The 21,617-nt window shown below is 44.3% G+C and overlaps 1 protein-coding gene and 1 long non-coding RNA gene across 10 annotated transcripts in view; one reads left to right on the top strand and one right to left on the bottom strand.

The window, feature by feature from the left end:
• Positions 1-1,297: 1,297 nt before the first annotated feature.
• LOC111941927 (uncharacterized) lies at positions 1,298-14,488 on the bottom strand. 6 transcript variants are annotated; one of them, XR_015290457.1, is made up of 4 exons: positions 13,689-14,481; positions 13,286-13,379; positions 9,587-9,677; positions 1,298-7,811 (listed from the first exon to the last, which is right to left on the bottom strand). It is a non-coding gene; the product is annotated as an uncharacterized LOC111941927 (long non-coding RNA). The 6 variants fall into 6 exon arrangements; XR_015290455.1 differs by having other exon boundaries at positions 9,587-9,740; positions 13,689-14,452; XR_015290458.1 differs by having other exon boundaries at positions 3,677-7,798; positions 9,587-9,740; positions 13,689-14,452.
• Positions 14,475-21,617, top strand: part of SOAT1 (sterol O-acyltransferase 1) — a 27,258-nt gene continuing 20,115 nt past the window's right edge. Inside the window, exons 1-2 of one of the 4 annotated variants that reach the window (XM_086902101.1) lie at positions 14,475-14,641; positions 17,047-17,180. In XM_086902101.1, the coding sequence (XP_086758227.1) occupies positions 17,057-17,180 (124 nt within the window). In that variant the 5' untranslated portion in view covers positions 14,475-14,641; positions 17,047-17,056. Of the gene's footprint in view, positions 14,971-17,046; positions 17,181-21,617 lie in introns of all 4 variants that reach the window. The other 3 variants (XM_086902102.1, XM_023931726.2, XM_086902103.1) reach the window with 3 other exon arrangements.

The raw sequence follows: 21,617 nt of genomic DNA, 5'->3' as shown, positions 1-21,617 counted from the left end.
GGACTGCCCAGGGAGGTGGTGGAGTCACTGTCTGGAGGTGTTTATGGAAAGACTGGATGTGGCACTCACCACTCACTGGTTGACATGGTGGTGCCAGGTCCTAGGTTGAAATCGATGATCTCATGGGTTTTTTCCCACCTAATTGATTCTGTGATCTCCATGGGTTACCAAGGTTGATTCCTTGGGCTCCTGCCAGGACCTGTTGTCCTGGCCAAAGGTATGGAGGAGGAGGAAAGCACTGCTGTGTGAATACCACCAGGAGTGGTTGGCAGTAGCATCTTGTTGTTGGGTGGTTGAATATACACTCAATTGTGTAACTAATTAGTAAACCAACTTCTTTCACTTTCTGTAATATTAGCATAAGGTGCTCCAGTCAAAGCAGAAGGCAGGAAGTTTCGCCCCAAAAGAGAAGGGTGATTGTCATGGTTTAGAGGACCTGGGCAGCTGGAAGTATTTCTCTCCATGCTGGACTACTTCAGCAATGTCTTGGTAATGTTGGCTCATCGTCGATGAGCCACAATGCTGCTCCCCTTAGATGCCTTTACCACTGAGAACTGATGTGACAGTGACAAACTGGCTTGGTAACACCAGCTTCCAACCTCTGTGTCACTGTCCTGTGGTGGGAAGGTGAGGAGACATTCTCTCAGAGCTGTGTGAAAGCCAGCTCTGTGTGACAGGAATTCTAAGCTGATGTTCTATCTGCCCAGGATCACAAGGTGCTGTCCATACTGGTGCATGTACTCAAACTGAGCCCTGCTGCAGTAATAATTCTGCCTAAAATAGGAGTGGCTCATCCCACTGGACTGATGTGTACTCTGACACAGGCTGGATGGAGTAAATGGGAGTGAGGAGCACGTGGAGCCAGAAATGCCTTAATTCACTAAATTAATGGACTAAGAACATTTGAGAGATCAGAAATTACAAACAGACCTGCTAAAAACACACAAAAAAACAGTTCTTCAAATAGTGCTGGGAACATCCAGGGTGCAGCATGGGGTACGTGGTGCCAAGTGCAGGACCTTGTACAGGCATGGTTATGTGGATATGAGCAGAGGGTGCTCCTGCAGAATGGACAGTCTCGGGCAGAACCAGCCCATGGTAAACTCTGCAGTGGAGCTATTTCCTGGTCTCGTTCCAGATAGAATTTGCAGGATTTGGCATTTATAAATGGTTTGCCTTGTAAACAAAATATATGTTCTCTGGAGACTGTAGAGACAACAAACACAGAACTCCCTCGTGCCATTTGCAGTTGCCACGTTGCAGAGAGCCACTCTTTAAAAAACCAACAGAAATACTGTTTTTCTTTCCTAATGCTTTTTACTTGCTGATCATGAACAACTATCCAGAGGAAGGCTATTAGTATTTTAAAAGAAGATACAAGTGTCAAGAGACTGTTATATGCAAGTGTACCAAGGAGAATTAGACTTAAACACTGTTCTTATTCCTTAGATCTCATGAAATCTCTCATTTTCTCTCCCAGCACCTTCTGCACATAGAACAGCTCACTGCAGGTTATATTAATGTCCAACTGCAGGAAACTTGTCTGACACACAAAACCATCCTTCCTAGGAATGGGGTGAGGCAGGGGCTTTCTAAGAAGGCCTGTTGCAAGGAGAAGAGGGCAGCAGCATGGGGTTTTTGCTGTTGTATAATAGATTTTAAAGATCATGCTGTACCCTGTAAAAAAAGCAAACCCAGAGCCCCAGCCATTACTTGATATGTGCTAAACAAGCCAGACCTTCAGATTGTGCCCCACTTGGTCCCCTCAGCAACATTGTTTTTATGGCATTATATAAATAGGGGATGCTCTGGCTGGTGACAGCTCTTCTAGTCCCTGCTAGAACAGCACTGGGGATATAAACAAGAAACTCCCCAAACTGAAAAGGACTCTGTGCTGCTGAGTTACTGATGACACTGAGCCACACCATTTCTTGTTGTTAAAATGGAGGCTAATAAGTATTTACCTTACAGAGTGTCATGGTTATTAACCATGCAAAGCCAAGAGGTAAAACCTGCACTAATGCTAGCTATTTTTATCAGATGTGATGTTAGCAGCCTCATGAAGCATCGGGAACAGGTTGTTTTTCAAGGGTAATTTCTTGTGAAGAGTTCTGGAACCATGCGTTAATGAGGCATCAGTACCTGGTGATTTTGGGTTTCCAGTCAATCTGCCATTCATGAGCTGTTCAAGTAAGGGATAAAAAGGATCAAAGCAGTACTGAGGCTACAGTCATGTGCCTGACAAGAAATGTGGTCCTTCTGAACTGACTTTAAATATTAATGGTATATCCATTTCTTGAAGCTTCTTGTAAGCATTGACAATGCATTTGCTTCACAGTGTGCTCCAAAAAATCACACACTCAAAAAATTGCTGGCTGAGCAGTCTTACATCATACTGTGCATGACAGTCTCACTGTCATCTGCCTGAAGTATGGGTTCTGTGCCAGAAGGAGCCTGTGGACAAATTGGAGACTCTTGGTTGAGTTAACTGGGCAGTTTCTATTTGTAACTTAGGAAAAATTAGCTAGCAGGATGCCGGTGGCAGCTTAAAAATTAATTCTAGAAGTAATCTTTTCTTTCAGATCACATACCTTCTGTATACCAAAGCTGTACAGAGAAATAGATGTGTGTGAAATATTTGACTGGTATTCAGGCCGCAGATGTATTGGTTAAGGTGTTTGCTAAGAGTGTAGAACAGTAGAGGCCTGATTGAGGGATACCTGTGTACAGCATGTCAGGATTTTTGTGCCTGTATTGCAGTGCCACAACAAGTTGTGGAGCTCAGGACAGCTGCAGCTCCCCCTGGGATGTCTGCAGGGCAATGGGTACTGCCCACTGCATGGCACATGGATGTGCAGCTTTGTGTCCCTCTACCACTCTGGCCTGCACCCACCTGATAGCAGGCAGCCACCTGGCTTCTGGGGTTCAGCCACCATGGGGTTCTGGAGAAAGGCTTTTAACACAAAAAAGAAAGATTTAAGAATCTGATAAAGGCTCTGTGACTCAAGGTTAGTTACTCCGCAGTAAATGTTGCAAGCTTGTAAGTGCTGAGCTGTATCAAAGGAGGACGCTGTTTCTTGGTGTAACATGTTCAAACGCTCACCCTTTCATCTCTGACTGACAGCTCCTAAAATGTCTGCACTGATCTGTCATGGCACAATAGGTAGGGTTTCAGTGTTGTCTTAAAAGTTATTTTGAATCATTACTATGATTTAAATTAGAATTTATGTACAGTATGTGTAGGATAGCTTGGGGTACTCTCATGCCTGTTCAGTGAGAGCCTATGAAGATAAAAGCTTTCTGGGGAAGTAACAGTTTTTGCCCAACAGCACAGAAGGGTTCACATGCAGCCCTTGGCAGATGAAATTTCCTCTGTCAAAAACTCTTCTCTCGTCCACCATAGATAAGAAGAAAACTACAGATACACACTCCCACAAATATTGCATCCCACCACCCAAATCATCCTCCTCCTCTTTGCAAGCAGCGTTTTGTTCTGTCTTTTCTGCTGCTTCAGCATTGTCCTCACTCTTCTGACACTGCCATAAGTCTAAAAATTGATGCTGGCCAGGAGAGCCAGCAAAGGAAGGGCTCCATGCACAGCGGGGAAAGGGACTGGGCACACAGTGTTGTAGTGGAAAAGATGAGTGTGTAGAGACAGCCAGCTCACCACAGCATCTCAGGCATCCCCATTCTTCTTTTATTTGGCCCTGTGTTTTGGGGTTAGGTATGCTGGGTAACTAAGCACCCTCACGGATCAGAACTGTGTAGCCTGTGCATGTATCTGTCAACTGTCAACAGCAGCACAATAACGGCACTGAGGTTTTGCAGGAGCTGTACCCATCAGGGTATAACACATAACCTCGCACAGCCTCCAGCAGAGTGGAGCCAGAGTTGGGGAGAGATGGAATTAAGGAGATTATAGGACTTCTTCGGGAATTTCTCTCTTGTCCAATATATTTTTCTAAGTATTACAGCTGCACCGCCCTTCCCAAGCATCTGTTCCAGGCACCAAAGGCTGTAGAAGAGTATGCTAATAAGAACATTAAGAAAGTTGTTTGTTTGCCTTTTTCTGTGGAAAATGTTGCCTCTACCAAACAAAAATGATGACAAGTCTCTGCATCTGCTGGGAATTGCAAATTAGTACTAAGCTTGCACAATGATCACTGATAAAGTACATTTGCTGAGGTAATATGAGGTCCCTCGACAGCGCTGGTGATGATTCAGGCTTTTAGGCATTCAGCTGCAGGTGGGTCAATAGGAATGTTTTGCCACCAGAGTTCCAGGGTTGCCTTAATTTATGTTTAGGAGCCTAAATTTTATGATTCCTAATTTAAAATCTTAGTAGCTAATTTGGACAGTAAGGAGGGGTGTCTCTCAATTTGCAGATGGAAGCTTTTCTTCATGTGTTTTCTCTTTCCTCTCGCTGAGAGGTTTGTATCCAGAGAGCTGACATTTAGTTAAGTGATAGCAAATGCTTCAGAGCACAATGCTGTGCTGCAGTTCCTCCACCAGTGCCTCAGAGAGCAGCCTCGTCCCAGCATAGATTTCTCTGATGACTGCTGTGCTGTGTTTGGATTAGCATAACCTCTGTGACAGTCCAAAACAAAATAAAGATACATTAAAAACAAGATGTGAAGCTAAAAGAAGATTAAATTAGAATCATAGAGCCATTTAGGCTGGAAAAAAAAATCATTAGACTCTGGAATCAGCAGTGCTTCTTCTCCATGTTCTTTGCTTCTTGTTTCTCCCCTCATATCTCCTTCCCTTCCATCTTCCCCAGCACCTTCACTTCCCTTTCCTAAGTCACGCTGAAATCCGTGTCTTCAGAAGATGCTTTATTACAATAATGAATCCCACAGTGACTGCACTCCTAGTATTGTTTTCAGTTGTACACACTTCTGAATATAACCTTTGATCTCATAAGGAAGCCTGAGGATACAGCTTCTTGCAGGTTTGCTGCTCTGTGTTACATGTTTCGGATGGTAGAGATCCAGCCTTGCTCTGGACCACTTGTGCCCTGGCCATGGATGGTGTCATGCTCTATGCAATGTTTCTAAACACTTAAATCACTTTGAAAGTCAGAGTTTGTTCTAAAATGCTGTTACTGTTTCATTTCCACAAAGTCTGGAGAGATTCTTCCTTGACAGGCTTTTTTATTTGATTATGCAAGAACTGTAAGTGCTTACTTTATCTTTCAAATGACACTGTGTTCCTTCCTCAAACAGTTATTAAATAGCCATGCTTTGCAGTTTCCAACTTTAATGTTAATCCTGTAAAAATGCTTACTAGTGTGAAACTCTAGAAAAAAAAAATGCAATAGTAACAACTGAAGCAGGAGAAAGCACCAGAGTTTTGTAAGATGTTTCTGTGAATGCATTTGTGTGTGTGTGTGTGTACAGAATAGACTGGTACTCAAGAGAGCAGCATTTACGTTTATAATGAAATCTCACTTAAATCTAAAACTTGTTCCTTCTGTTAAACATGCAAATATTTCCATTCTCTTTGCAAATTCTGCCTCTCTGCTCATTACCAAACTTTTCAGAAAAGACATTAAGCCCAAATCTTCTTCTGATCAGGCTCTTAATGTGTTCTGTGTGGTCTTTATTTAGACTGTAAACTTGCTGAAATAGGAAATGTCTTATAAAAAATGAACTACACTGTCTCATTTCACATCCAAATTCTTCTCCCATACCAGCTGTGTGTGTTTGCCTAGCAGCAAGTCTCCTGTTAATGAATGACTTGTTCTCATTAGCTTGTCAGGCTGGATGTGTAGCTTGTAGCTCCCACTCATACAGAGAAGCACTCCTTCCCTTGTAGCTTCTGGTAAATTAAACAATGGGATACACAAAGCCTTGTGTCTCTGAGTCTGACCTTTGTACTTGGAATCATTAACTACCAAAGAATGCCAAAATAAAGTAACTAGCTGCTGGTTAAATATATTTAACATAAGCAGAGCCCTATGGACTGCCTGGTGTGGAGATTGTCACAGGCTTTACCATGGGCTGCCACTTCTATTCCTCCTTTAAAAGAGGGGGAAATGAATTCTCTGATCGGCAGAGCCAAAGGTGTTGTGCTCAGTATATTTGTTTTGTGAAGCTGAGGTCCAGAGTAGATTCCTGACACCTCAAAGGTTTTCAAAATGAGGTCCTGAGCAGCCTCTGACTTTGAAGCTGGCTGTGCTTTCAGCAGGAGACTGGACTAGACATTGCTGCCAACTTAAATTCTTATTCCAAAAAAGTTTCCTCCATTCAGGGCATTAATTAAAACTGTGTCCTCTAACCAGGCTGAATTTTTTACAAAAGCCATTGGAGCTGAATATTTCTTAAACCTTCATCTCTCCATCCGATTTGTATAAAAGTGGCCAAGAAGTTCAAAAGTTACTGGGAGAAAAAAGACAGCTGGGGCAGAGAGACAGACACGCCCTTCCTCATACACATAGGACAACTGTATAAGCCTTGTTTGGTTAAGAAAACCTTTCTTCCCTTTATGTTAGTGCAGAAAACTTGTCAAGTGTGCATCTAATGAGGTCTGAAGTCATGCTACACACTCCCAGCTGCAGCCAACCTGAAATAATGCCTCCCCAGAGCCAACAGCACATCTCATGCAGCCGAGGCATTTACTGTGCAATCCGAACTATGCAGAGAAGTTGAGACATTCAGGAGCATCCCTGAAACCCGGGCATCATCTTTCTGATGGCAGAGATTGCATGGTTGTGCTCACAGGAGCATGTGTTTCAGTCTGCCTGGGGCCTCGCCCATCTCTGCCAGCAGACACGGGAGTGTGTCTGGTACCTCTCTGTCGTCCTCAACTTTCCCATAGCCGAGAGTGACAGAAAGGGGAATTTGACCTCAGTGTGCTAGAGACCGCCTGGCTGTCTGCCTTTCCCTTTTTGTCTGCTCTTTCTGAGGATGCAGTCACACTACCAAATTACCTTGAGTCATCTGTCCTGGAAGTTTTTCCCATGGGTTGCCTGTGATAAAGTGTGGATGTACTAGGAGCATTTTAATCTGTGCTGCAAGGGGAGGCACTAGTGTGGTGCGAACCCACTGTGGACCCTACGTGCTTCTGAGATATCCATCTCAACCTCATATGCCTCCACAAAATCTTTTCTGCAAGGGACCAGTTCCATAGCTTCAGTCCACACAGCTTGCTGATCAGCCAAAAGCCTCCTTTAGCAGCCAGAGCAGCAGATTATTCTGTTTCCCTTTCTCCCAGATTGCAGAGAACACACCTATCTTCCTCTCCTTTTGATGGCTTTGGAAAACGTTACTTCTGTGTTCCTGGGAAAGAGCTTCAGAGCACTTCTATTTTCTGCCTCACAGGGAAGCAGAAACTGTGAAATTATCAGCATCCTCTGGCTGTACGTTCCCTGGAGCTGTTACACTGTGCAGTCTGAAATAGACATCCGGCCCCAGGGAATTGCTAATGATGCATTCAGTCTCAGCATGGCACATGCTCATTCCTGGGGACTTACTGAGTTAGCATTTATAGTTCTACTCTTTTCTTCTGAGTAGATGAAACCCTCTGATTTTCCCTAAGCACTGAGGTCTTGGGTGTTGGATTCTCTTCTCATGACAGCTTACTTGGAATGTCACCAGAAAGCTTTCAGCCTGGATCCTTCCTCTGAAAATCATAGACTACAGTAGCATCATGCCAGAGATTCTTCCATAACTTGGTGTCTGATCAGCAGGCAACAGGAAACTGAGGTCTTGCTAGACACAGTTGCAGAATAATAAACTGAAGACTTCTGTGCTGAAGATGGGTGATTGGTACTGAGGGCACTGGAAACCTTTTGCAGCTGGGGAAATAAGCTCACAAATATAAAGCAGAGTTAGAAGCCACTAAGGAAAGCACAAGTGGAAAAACTGCGGGGAGTCAGCACTGCTGGATGTTTTGATGGTGGTCTTTAGTGTGGGTCCCTACTGTAGAGAAACAGCAGTGGTAAAGGAATGGTAAAGTGAATTCACTCAAGGTTTACCTTGTTCTCTTGTTGCTTTGTCAATTTATGTTTCTGCAGCCACTTTTTGCAGTGAGGGATTTTTTTGTGTGGGCAAGGGTTGAACTAACAGGAACACTTTTACTATATTTCACATTAACTTGCTGGTGAAGACAAGACCTCTCTTGCATGACCTACATGCCTGAACTCAGAATCCCTCTCCTGGGCCTGCCATCTTCAGATTTAAATCCTTTAAACAAGCTCAAGTTTTCATCTCCTCATCCATATTTCCAAAGCATGTAAGCCTCAAGGCACTAGGCCAACAACGGAATAGTGCTGAGCACAAAGATGTTTTTGTAACCACATCAACTCAGCCCAAGGCAGATCAACTGCAGCAAACCCTGCAGATTGCTTCACCTCCCGGTGTAGCTCCATCAGAACCTCCCATTTCTGCCAGTCCTCAGCTGATAGCAAAAATGCCTCTTTCAGCTTTGTAACCTCTATTTTCTCCACTTTCAGCGAAATGCTGTTGAGAGCTGCCAGAAACTCAGCTGTGACACAGATCTATCTGAATTCAGAGGTTTGGAAGTGTTCCTTCACGCTTGTCATCTCCTTCAATAAGCACTGCATTGTACCAAGTCTGTACATTCTTTACTGCTCTATTTGTTGCTATGGCCAGCGGTGCCAAGTTTCAGGGCAATTCTTTTGGGACACTAGACAGAATTCTGGATTTTCCTTCCTTCTGCTTTGTTTATGCTCCTGGCCCCTGCAGTGTTCTCCCTTACCATCATCCAAAAGTTCTACCCAAACAGGAAAGCACTGCCCTCTCCAGTCCCTCCACTTGTACACCCAGCAGGAGTCCCTCCTTGGCTTGAATCATTGCAGCAGAGAAGCATTGGATGGATTCCTCCTCTAGCCAGGTGTTTCTAAAACTGGGGAGAAGCAGGAAGGAACAGATGGGACTGGCCTTGAGCAGAGAAAAGGGAGGTTTTTGGCAGAGGAGCTACAAAGGCACAACGTTGTCAGTCCATGTCAAACTTGGGAAAGGAGCTCACAGAAGGGAGAGCAGCAGGATGCACTGCCTCATTGCTATGGAGACAGCCAAAGAGCTGGTTGGGCAGATTTAGAAATGTCTACTGCTTGGGATGACTTTTGGTACATGTCATCTATTTTTGCAGAGATTAAAACAAGGTGGAAAAGAGGAAATGTCGGATACTGAGAGTAAAAACCTGTTTTCTTTCTTAGTTTACAGCAAAGAGTCAATCTTTCGTGGCTCAATGGAGATATTTGTTCTCCTCTGAGACATATATCCTGGTTTTGATTGGAATTATTTTTTTCCCCTGTCCTCATACTTTTTGGGGTCTTTCATCAATCACTTTTGGCATTATGATTCAAGTGCCATTTCAATGCTCTTGGACTTTTCCACAGTGTTCCCCATGTGCAATTCCCTACGTGACATTTCTCTGCAAGGTTTCTCCTTGATGACCCCAAGGATCTCATACACCCCTACAGAGGCTGATCCAGTCTCACTATAGCACCTCAGTGGCTTTTGTCTCACATCTTTCCCACTTGATTACTGCAAACAGAAAGTTATTAGTCCCCAGAACTTGCACTTTGCAAAGTACAGAACAGGTAGAACTGCGTAATTACCTGCAAACAGCTGTCTTGGGAATCATCCTGGATCTGTCACTCCATTAGCACCAATTCTTATCCGTGTCCATCAGCAGTCAGAACATTTGTACTGCAGAGAGACAAGGAATCTGTACAAAATACTGGCAATACACTGTTTTCTCCACCTCAGCATCTATGGGGAGAGAGTAGCAAACTGGTTTGTATTTATTTAGGAAAAAGAGAAAGGATGCACATGCTTATAAAAAATGGAGAGGAAGAGATTACCACAAGAGTAGTAAGGCACCATTAAATTAGGTTTAAAATGTCTGCCCTTCTACCTGCTGCCTGACCTGCACAAGGAAGGGTCCCAGGTGTGTAACACAGCTGACAGTCTGTGGAGTTACAAGGAACATGTACAGTTGCTACTGTAGGAGTGGGAAAGAGATGCTGGCCAAGTTCAGTGCTCTGTTTCCACAGAAATATTTAGAAAGCCATTATATGCAGGAGAGTCAATACTGGTAACTAGATCTGTTTGTTCTGGAATGTATCTCTCTGAAGTCACCCTTCCAGGGTTGATTGCATATTTAATTCCATGTATTCCTGCTGAAACAACTTCAGAGACCCTCTCATTGAGGCAGTTCAATATTTTCATGAATTTTTAATAAACAGCAGAGTATGCTGCAGAATAAATCTGAGGTTGGTTTGAGCTGGTGTCACAAGAACCATGATATTATATAATGTGGTTGGGACCCAGATGAAGTTGTTTCCAAGCCTAAAAGAAAGAGAATGCTGTTGTGTCAGAGAAGGTAAAGAACAGCTTTGGAAAACACAATTCAGCTTAGTGGGGTGAGACATTATTTATACAGGGCCAATACCTCTCATGGTTTGATGTTTAGCCAGACTAGAAGGATCTCCTCCTTTTTAAACGTACTGAAGAAATAACCTCCTCAACTTAAACAAATAAAACCCCAACTATTACACCATCCCAGCTGGCAAGATTCATTTTGTTACCTAAAATGGTAGGGAAAGGCAAAATTAATTACTTCTCAAAGAAATAATGCAGGTTTCCCTTTCAACAATGGAATCACAGTAATTAAATTGGCTGTTGCACCTCCTGCTTTGCCATGGCAAGTTCATCACTAGAATTTCTGAGCTGGGACAGGAAGCCAGGTACTCACTGGTTTGCATTAGGGTTTCACTTTTTTTTTTTTTTTTTTTTCCCCCAAGGATGATTTCAGTTCAGTAGCAAAAAGCAATGTGATTCTGAGTAAGGTTACCACTGCCCTCTGCTGAGAAGGATGGGGGCATTTCTTTATAACTCATCTGCCAGCAAAACCAGTGGCTTCATGGCTTGGAAAGTGAGTGTAACTGCTGCTGCTTCTGCCTTTTCTCCAAAGTTTGCTGATCTGAATCTCTCACACCAAATATTTTGAAAACTCTATGCCTCACGTAGAGTAAAAAGGAGCAAGGGTATTTATGCACAAAATCTTGACATGATGATAGCAGAAACTGTGAAAGCTTGAGCCGGAGTTTTTAAAAAGCAAACTTTGTGATTTGTAAACACTTCAGGCATCCTCAACAATGTGATATCTTCTGGAGCTAGTTTTTTGCTTTCCTGCCAAAATTCAGTCATGCATTATCAGATCAGGCTTAAGTCCTCCACAGTTTCTTATATTATTTCCTTTTTAACTGCAGCACTTGCCTGAGTGAGTTCTGGCCTCAGTCTTATATTCACACCATTATTTCTGGTTATGTCGAAATGGAAACTCGTTCAATGCTATATTTATAACTGGCTTTACATTCTAAATCTGATATTGCTGGCCTTTTAATGTTTTTAAAAGGAAAACATTTAAGCGGAACAGGTAAGAATATTTTTCACCACCTGAGGGAGCTCCTTCATTTGTCTATCAGGATGTTCCCATTGTGCCTGCATATTGGGAAATTCTAAACCACACTTTTAAACAGTTAATTGTAGGATCTGCTCACATGAAAGCCATTGAGGCTATCAAGTGACTGGCTTTAAAGCTAAGATAAAAGTTTTAAAGGAATTAATCATTCTGGTCAATGAATGTGGGCATCAGAGCCACAGCTGCTCGCTCCCTAGACTGACTGATACCAAAATTCATAAAATAGAAAATAAATTAGAGCTACACAGAATTAAAAGTAGGCAGCATTCATCACATCTATTTTACAACAGTGCCAAAAGTGGCAGGAAGGAGCAGGACCCAGCATGGAAATAAAGGGAAGGAAACAAGGAAACATAGAATGTCCTGAGTTGGAAGGGACCCTCAAGGAGAGGGAAAGGAGAGGGAAAGAAGGAGGGATGCTAAAGTGAAGTTGCTGCCTAGTGCTGGGAAGGTGAAAGCCAGTGGAGCTGAGGCAAGAAATTGGGGTGTCAGTGCCAAGGTTCCCACGTCAACAATGGGAAGGACCACGCGGTGATTCAGCCAGGAGTGCTCAGGAACAGCTGTGGTTGGGCAATCATTGAGCAATGCAACCAGAAGATTAGTGTACAACACTCCAGAAAATCAGGATTACATACACCGTGGTGACAAGCAGGGTAAACGATGCCGCTGATGAAACAATGCCGCAATTTAGAGTGGGAAAGACAATAGCAGATGATGGGCGTGAGTGGCAGGAAGCAGAGGTGGCAGTGCCTTCTCCCAGTTGCTTGTAAATAATGGGAAGGAAGGTAACGAGAGCAGCCACTTTGTTTTTCGGTGAGCTGCAGGTAAAAAGCCTCTAAAGAGAAGGGAAGGAAGGAAGGCTGTGAAAAAACTCTGCAAGGGAAAAACCCAGAGACCAGAGAGGGAGCTCTGTGCTTGTCACATTGCTCTGCTTTGGACTGAGATATGTCAAGAGCTGCCAATAAAATCTGGTGGCACCTCTGTATAACCTCTTCAGGGCAAAATAAGCAAAGCAAACTTGTTCTGGAGGTTAGCTGCACTTTTCTTTCTATTAAAGAATTCTCATTTTCCTACCACCCAGACTCAGGCTGTTACTAATTGGATGAAAGTTTCAACAAGAAGTTATTGAACCTTAAGATATTTTTGTACATTGTGCATTGAGTATTTTGTTGGGGTTTCATTTTTATTTTGTTTACACTTGCTCGCCCATCCAGTGCTGCCCCCACAACTTCATTGGAAATAGCTGGCACAGCATTTTTGGCATGAGGGCACCACAGATCACACACAGCCTGACCTGAAAGTATCTCTAAGCAGCACTGTGCTAAAGTTGACTTATTAAAAATAGGGATGAGTTTATGTGAAAATTCCTGCTGCTCTCACCCATTGCATTTCAGCAATGATAAGGCTTTTCGTTTTTTTCTTTTAATTTTTACAAGTTTTCTTATTAAGCAGCACGAAAGATGAGTGATGGCATAATAGTGTGAACACACATTGCAAAATAAATCTGTTTCAGACTTTTTCACTCAGTGGCTCTGCTCAAGAGGCCCCACAGATATTTAAAACAATTTCTGAAAGTTTCAGCAGCTACAATGTGTGCCTGGGGTGTGTGTTGGTCAAAATAAATTTTAGTAACAGGTCTGATAGGTGAAAAGTGACAGAAATGTTTTATTACCCTATTGTAACTTCGTACTTTGTTTTGGAGTGACCTTTCAAGGTGCTCCTGGGGACATATCGTGCATAGCACAGCCCTGATGTCGTGAGGAGGAGGAGGAGAGATGTGTACCTGCCAGTAAGAGATTAGTGGATAAGTTCTGGCTTTGGGAAAACTTGCCTATTTGCAGTGTGAAATGCAGCTCACAGGAGGTTACTAGAGTTTGTTTTCTGGTGACGTGTTCTGTGACTCACCCTCCATCAGGAGCCTGTGTCTGTCGGGAGAGAGAGAAAGCAAGGTACAAACCCCAGCCTTTGTCCCATTTTCGGCCCTCTGGAGCAGCTTTTGTCCCAGTTTTTGTTTCTGTGGAGCACAGCTGGGACTAAAAGGAGAGCTTTCCAGCCAGGCCCCTTCTCAACTCCCCCAAACCGGTGAGCTGAGCTCCCACTCCCCACAGTAACATTTGTCAGGAATGAGAGGAGTGATGAATTACAGAACACCCCTTTGACACAAAACACGACTTCTTGGGGGACGAGACAAATTGGGGGACACTCCATTTTTACTTCCGTGTAAAAATACCTACCCTGGCTCCCCTTTGGAAGAACCTCAGGGGGTAGGACACACATTTGTGCTGAGCCTGGGTGCCGGGGGGAGAAGCACTTGTTGAACAGCCTATGTGTTCCCACTGAAGGACGAGGACAGATAATGCCTCTGGGCCCTCCCGGCCTTGACTTCGGTGTCCTCCTTTAAATGTCCTGTTCCTTTACAAAGTTTTCCTTGTGCCTGGGGTGTGGGGAGTGGAGGGGGGTGGCCCTCAGGGACAGGCGTTGCCCTTGGGGGTGACTGAGCCCACCTGGACCTTGGATTGGGTGGTCACAGCTGGGATCGACTCCTTGGAACCAGGACTGACATTCCCTCAGCTGGATTGAGGCTGGAACCAGAACCGGCGATCTCTTTTTTCCTCTCTTTCTCTGTATCTCTCTTTTTCTTCCTCTTTAATTAATCTCTTTCTCTCTCTTCCCTTTTCCCCTATCCCTTCATCCAAAACCCACTGGCTACTGCTTTATCCAGAACCCACTGTACTCATAGTAGGTCATGGACCAGCGTACCAATTTCCATGCCAAATGTGTAGCTTACTGATAAAACTTTGACCGCTCGCGGCCCCTCTGACTCCCGAGCATTTACCAACCTCGGGTGTTCCCTCACCCTTAACGGAGGGTCACCACATTTTTGGCCCCTCTCCTCCCTCACTTTACTTCTCGCCTCAGGAGCGCCGGGAGGAAGCGGCGATACCTGAGGGCGGGGGGGAGGCGGGAAACTGAGGGGAAGGGGGGGCGCCCCACGTGCGCCTCACGTGCCGCCCCCCCCCGGCGCGCGCCCCCCGCCCCCGCGGAGCCGCCTCCTCGGCCAATGGGCGGTGCCGCCTCTGGCCCGGCCCCCTGCGCCGTGACGTGCGCGAGCCCCGGGAAGAGGCCGCGGCGGGAGGAGCGGGCGGCAGCGGCGCGCGGAGCAGGCAGCGGCTCGGCTGCCCCTGAGGTGACGCTGCGCGGGCTGCCCCGACCGCGGCACCGGCCCCGGGAACGTGTCCGCGCTGTCCCGACCCCGCAGGAAGCGGCTCCCGCAGCCGGCTCGGGGCCGGGGCTCGGCGGAGGCGCGGGGGTGTGCGGGGAGGTAGCGGGGCAGGGGCTGGCTCGGAGCCTCGGCAGCGCTTTGGGCAGCTCCCAGCGATATCCTCAGGCTTCGGCTAAAAAGCCTTTTCCTGCCGAGTGTTGTGCGCGTTGCGGATGAGCTGTGGAATGACCTTAACTTTGGTTTGTGGAGTGACCTTAACTTTTGTTTTGGTCCCTGGCTGGTTCGCTCTGCAGGTACCGAGGGTCCGGGTCTGCTATGCCCGAGGGCCAAGAGCCGAAGGAAAACTTTAGAGAGCTGAAAGTTTTTGGGATGATGTTGCTATTTAGTATTGGAGGCAGGGGAGTGCAATTAAGTGGTCTTTAAGGTCCCTTCCAGCCTAAACCATTCTACGATTCTTAGCTGTTCCTCACCGAGTCTTTTGAAATTCAAAGATGAACTTCCGGGAAAGTGTTGCTTTTCTCCCAAGGCATCTTCTAATTCATTGCTAGTTTGCCACAAGGGAAGAAGAAGAAGAAGCTCAAGGTCTCTTAGCCCTTTACGAGTACCGTAAATCAAGTACCAGCGAAATCAGAGGCGATTTCCGCTAGGAAATCTGTTAATGGGTCTGTAGCTCTACAAACTTCATCTGCAGTTGTGGATGTCCTCAGAGTGGGGTGAAGGGAGTGACTGTTTACTAGTTTGTGAGGAGCGATTTCCTCTTGTGAGTGGGGTGGTGAACATCTTGGAGTTATCCTGGCATTGTGCCATGAATGTTTAGATTCGAGCAGAGATGGGAGGGAAGGGCTGATGCCCTCTTTAGGCTCTGATGAGTTGATAATTGCTTAGGTACTCTGTTCATATGGGAACTAGACTTGTAAAATGTTTGTTTTCATAGATTTCCCCTAGCCGACTTCGTGTTTCGGTGAGAAAAAGGCTGCGCTGTGGTAACTTAGCCTGAGTTATTAACTCTTTAAGTTAATTGTTTTAATTTTTATTTCACGCTACACTTGAGTTTTCTTCCCTCCACCCCAAGACTGGTTAGTTTTAGTGCCTTTCTGTTAACCTTTCAGTAAGATACTGTAACCACTCTGCACCAATGAGTGCCTTCCTAACCTCGTGAAGAAGACGAAGTGTCCTGAGACAAGAATTAAACTTCTGGTCCTCTGCGTTGGAAACCTCACCCATTTATTAATTTTTTGTTTGGTGGTGGATGGTATTTGTCCCCTGTATGCTGTGTAGCCTGAAAGAAAAATAGGAGACTCTCCTAGAAGGACAAACACAGGAAGTTCTGAAAACCTCTGGTCATAGTTTTATTTCCCTTTTGCACATGGGCCAGCCTCCTTATTCTGAGGAAATCCATCCTTAATTAGTTTTTTCACCAGTTCCTGAGTTTTCCTGGCCTGCCTGTAAGAGCTCATCTGTGCTGGTGCACGTATGCTGTTCACTAGCAGCTAAACACATCTGCTGCAGAGTTTGTGCCAAGATGAAAATATATATCAGGCTTGAAAATGTGCTTACATACATGCCTGTGAGGTTTTCTGGAAAAAATCTGCAAATTGTCCCTGGCTGTAGCTACATCTCCAAGAGATTATTGAGTTTAATTTTGTGGAGTGTTCTGGGATAGCACTTTGTGACCAAATTAGAATCTCCTTGTCCACTTCTCTCATTAGCTGAGAATTTTGTTTTCATGCTGCATGTGGTGCTTCAGGTATTCCCTGGTGGCAGCTCTGTCCCCAGCAGTGACTTTTGTCATTGAAACTGCTGTGGTTCAAACCTGACTCTCTTCCTGTTTTCCCTTGGTTTGCAACGCAACTGTTGTCTGACCAAGCAGAACGCAAGGATCCATTGAGGAAGCTGCTCCTGCAGCAGCAGCTGAGAACTTGACAAGGAAGAGGCTTGGCTCAGGTCCAGTATTGCTGGTGATTCCACAAATTGAACCTGCCACATCTTACAGGAGACAAGTCTTGATGTCCACCTGGCTGTCAGAAAGAATTGCAAGGGCTTTTTGTCATTTTAAAGATTTTGCAAAAGCATAAGTTGTTTTAAGTAGTTATAAAGTCTGTAGGGAAGACAGGATGGTGTGGGGAGATGTTTTGGTTGTGGTAGGGGAACTTACTTGGTTACTTGTTCCTGTACTGCTTGTAGTAAGGGAAAGGAAGTGTGATCAACAGTAAATTACTAATTCAAGTGTGTGCTGAATTTCCTCTATCTTCCCTCTGAATTCATAATGAAGGGAAGAAAATCTAACTTCAGTGTAAAAACAGCTATGTAAATATATTATTGAACAATAAATGAGATTTTTGTCATTAATTATTTCTTTTCTGCTCTAGCTAGGTAACCATGGCAGGTGATGATTGTGTAAGGAAACGCCAGTCTGGCTCCACTGCAACCTGCAAGACCCCTGAGAATGAAGAAACAGAGAGAAGACCTGAGAGTGAGAGGTCCTTTCAAAACTCAAGCAATGGTGAGACCCAGTAGCTCAGCAAAGGTTGCATCTCTGGCATGTGATCTCCTTTAAAGTGCTCTTTCTACTCACGGCTCTGCTTCTTTGCTCCTTCATTTCTGTTTTTCTGTCTCTGGGGGGGAGCTGAAGGTGGAGGTCCCTGTGTCCCAGCTGCACCCCTTCAGCAGCTGTGGGTTGTTTGGGGTGCTGTCCTGAAGAGCTTTCCTGCAGGAGCTGTGCACTGCAATGCTTGCAGGGATCTAAAACAGTGATTAATTGTCACAGGAGGAAGAGATTCATTAATGCTGTAAATGGTGCAAATGCCTCCTGGCAACACTTTTGAGTAATCCTGGTAAATGCTTTTTCTGGGACTTCATCTTGCTTCCTTTACAACCTTTAGGTATGTGACTTCTCAAGATGGAAGAAAATGGTCTTTAACACACCATGCTAAGGTGGTGTGCCCACCTGACAGACAGGTGGAGGTGGGATGCCACAGAGGATGATTCTCTGCTGCACTGGGATTCTGTTCATGTCAGGACAGCTCCCTTTTATTCAGACTCAGTCCTGGCTACCAGCAAACTGAGCAATAAACAGTTGTGCCTGTGTTCATTTGTTTTGTGGTCAGCTTCAAAGTTAAGTGGCTTTAAGTTGGCTTTGTGGAAGGATCACTGCTGCCATGCCCTTTTCCTTGGGTTGCAGGGACAGTTGTGTGGCACCATGAGTGGTTTTTCCTGTGGACTCTGTGACCTCTCTAATTCCTGGTTTATGCTGTACCACGCTCCAGCCTGGTGATAAGGAGGTTGCAGATGAAACTGCAGCTTGTTTCCTTTCTCTTTGTGAGATAGATTTAGCAAAAAGCTAAAGTAGTTTATCACAATGTGCCATGTGAGTACAAGATCCAAAACCCTGGTGCCAGTGACTCGAGATAATTCTCACTGATATGCTTCTGGATATCATCATTATTTCAGTAGTACTTCTTTCAACTGAAATGGAAGTTGGAGCAAGTTTAAGTTCAGGACAAGTCAGGTTTCTTATGAAAGTCAAATGCTTTGGTGACAAAGCCATCCCACAAACTGCTTAGAGAACTGGGGTTTTAAGATGTTGGTGGCACAGTAATTTTAATTGGATCAAATGGGATTGTATTAGAAAATTCCAGGGAGTTGGTGTCTACTGGAATCTAGTGATGCTGGGTTTGGGAGTAGAGTTCTACCACTTAAACCTTTCAGTGTGTGGAAACTCCTTAATTGTAATGAATAAAGGGCAAGTAATAAATAGAGCAGTGATAATTAGGACTTGATGGGTAGGTGTGTCTGTCTTTACAGGCCGTTCATTTTAACACCTCTGAGATGTGGCAAAACCTCACTACAGGCGAGATACTGTGAGTGCGTAGCAAACAAGCATCTCGGGGTAGATCTCTTGAAAGTGTCCATGTGCCTCGTGGGTTGGCTTTGGAAAAGTGCTGTGTGGTTTTAATCCCATACAAACTGCAGTGAAGGACAGCAGGGAGGAATCCTGGTTAATCAATCAAGAGTTGTGTGCATCTTACCTGCCAAGGTTGCTGCCAGTTGAGCAGAGGTGTCACAAAGTGCTGCTTTCCTCAGCTCAGTGTTGGTGACAACAGGAATAACACAGGGAGATAGGAGGCATGAATCTGATGCCTTGAGGCATGGGAGAAAGGTGCATCCCTCTGGTCAGGAATTCCTCTGTACAGGGGAGTAAAATCAGCAGCTCTGTGACCCAAAGATTGAAGATTTATGAAGCTGTTCATGAGTTGCAGACAGTGGCCTCTTCATGTAGTCCAGGGTGCCTGTGTAACTAGGTAGGACTTTCATGGCTGAGGTGGGAGAATTTCTCAGAAGAAGCAGGCACAGATGTTTTTCTGTTTCTTTTGTCCTGGCCATTCTCTCCTGAATACCTGTTTCTAAGGCTAATGTGCTGATGTGCACAAAGGCAGTGTGAGGCTAATGATCTGCTGTCTGGCAACAGCTTTTTTGTATTGTGTCAACTTAATGCTGGGTGTTGTGATGAATTTAGACAAAATGCATGTTTGTTGCAGTTAAGGGATTCTAGCCAGGCCAAGAATGTACAGAAGTAAATATTGTAGCATGTTTGTGGCAGTTATTGCTGTAGAAAAACGAAACCATTAATGTGATTGCCCATTCTTGATCCTCTCTGATTATAGCAAACACAATCTCCTTTCTACAGTAAGAGTTGGGGTGTTGAGGGCCAACTGACTTGTTTCCAGAAGTGTGTGAAGTTTCTACAGAAACTTTTGAGCCCTTAATCCTTTCTTCATTAAAACTTAAATCCATTTGGCTGATCTGAAATTGCTTAGAGGAATAATTTTAACACATGTATTGGCTTTAGAGCTATAGTAGGTCTGACTCTTCCATTTGTGCAGTCGAGATTTTTTTTTTTCTTGGCTCTGCAGTGTTTCTGAAGGCTGTCTGATTGTTTGGGTTCTAAGATCAAATAGTTTTTACCCAGCGCACTCAATTTTATAGAAGTGTGGAAATATAACTTAGAGTTTGCCATAAGATTTCTTCTGTGCCTTGATTTCTTTCTGTATTGTAATTATTCAGCCTGCAATTTCACTTTGACAGAGTAGCTCAACTTCAGTCTTATACATCACTTCTCTTCTTTGAATTAGGTCCGGTGTTGTATTTAAACAACTAATTTGGTCCTGGCTTAGAGTCAGCAGATGATCTAGGTGGCAATAATCCCCTGTCAAAAGCCAGGCTTCTGTAATAAGATTAGTCTTATGTGTTTTCAGCAGGAGGTACATAGAGAAATATAAAACTGTTCTGCCTAATGGGATATTGGTATCAGACTGTACCAGTCACCTGGAATGAGCATAACAGAAACTGCATAGACAGATCTTAAAAGGGTAGAGAGGATGTGGATCATAAGTGTGCACATGAATGCCTCTAAAATGCTCAGATAGTCCATTCAGAGCAGTAAAATGGTGGGTTTGGAATCTGTTCTTGTTTGCCCAGAAATCAGGGAAGGACTGGAAGTGTCTCTGGAGGCTGATCTGCAAACAAGCTATGTGGCATATCTGGTGTGAGTAAGCCTGACTGGTAATGCTGATCTTAGAAAGAGGCTGTTATCTTCCGGTGGAGAGGTTACTATCGATCATCCCTGGTGCAAAAGTTCATGGTGATGCACAAATTGTGTGCCTACAGAGGGATGGAGGAGGAGAGAGCTCTCCAGCAGGGATCAATTTGGAAAGATTTAGCCTTTGCTGTATGACTCACAGCAATGAGTGTTCAGTGTTTCAACAGGCTTCTTGCAGATTAAGCTTCTTGAATTGAGTATCTGGGATGTGTTTCTGAGAGATAGATCAAAAAGCTGTTTTGTCTAGGTGGATTCTGGTAATTCTGGGGGGTATCATGTTTTGGACCCTGTGGGTTGGGTGAAGGCTCAGCAGTTTCTTGTGAAGAACCTGTGGACATGGTAGCATAATGTAGAGAATGTTGGTGTTCCTTCCTGAAGAGGCTGTTTGGGTTCCATGGCCCTGCAGAACTGACAAGCCAAATACTTGCCCAGCTCAAGTGCAGTGACCTATGGGCTGTGAAATCTTTAAACAGATCAGCTGAGTCTAGTCGTAACTTGCCTCTGTTTGCTGAGTGGCCAGATAAATTACTATAAATAAGAATAAGGGTTCATTAGCATCAAATTAATAATGTGTATTGCATTGTAGCAATATGGAACTCCTCCCCTCTTTACAGTAGCCCTGCACTAGATTGGCTTTAATGTTGCTTTGCTTCTGATTGATAACATCTTCAGTGTTTTTGGAGAGGGAGTCTTTAAATTCTGGTGACTGACAGTAAAGAAGTCCTTCTGCCTGTGTTGTTTTAACCTCTTGAATGGAAATCTGTCTTATCAAGAAGTAAAAAGCAGGTTTTTTTTGGATCCCAAGCTGCAGCCCCAACATCATGTGAGTGATTCTCTACCCATTTCAAATGTCATTTATCTGTAACATGTGCAAGAGTGGGTTGAAAAAGGGACAACAAGATCCTTTAGAAGAGGTATTTTGACAATCTTGTGAAACTTCAGTTGCTCAACTTCTCAGCAATTAAGAAGCTTTCTCAATCTTCAGGTGAATTTTTTTATTGGCTTGGTTTTCAGAGGGAAACAAAGCTTACAATTAAAATTGTTCATTAATTGTTTCTTTTGACTTTTGAGCCTGTTTGGCATTTGGTCTGTACAGAGGAGTCACATTCTAAAAGGATCAAGCCCAAGACCATGGTCCTCTAAAGCTCTTGTTAATGCTCTCGCTGATGGGAAGGGAACCCAATGCCATTAAATAAAAACTTCTCCCTGTGAACAAAATTCTTTCAAAGCAAGCCCTGCTTAAACCTCCTCTGAAATTGGCCACTATTTCATACTAGTCTTCAAGATAACTTTCTCATGACTTTAAATGTATTTTCTATCTTCTTAAGGCATATCTCAACT

The sequence above is a fragment of the Cyanistes caeruleus genome, chromosome 9 (assembly GCF_971803275.1).
Source record: "Cyanistes caeruleus chromosome 9, bCyaCae1.hap1.1, whole genome shotgun sequence".
Taxonomy (NCBI): domain Eukaryota; kingdom Metazoa; phylum Chordata; class Aves; order Passeriformes; family Paridae; genus Cyanistes; species Cyanistes caeruleus.
Note: the sequence above shows the minus strand (reverse complement) of the source record. Positions and strands in the feature narration are given on the sequence as shown.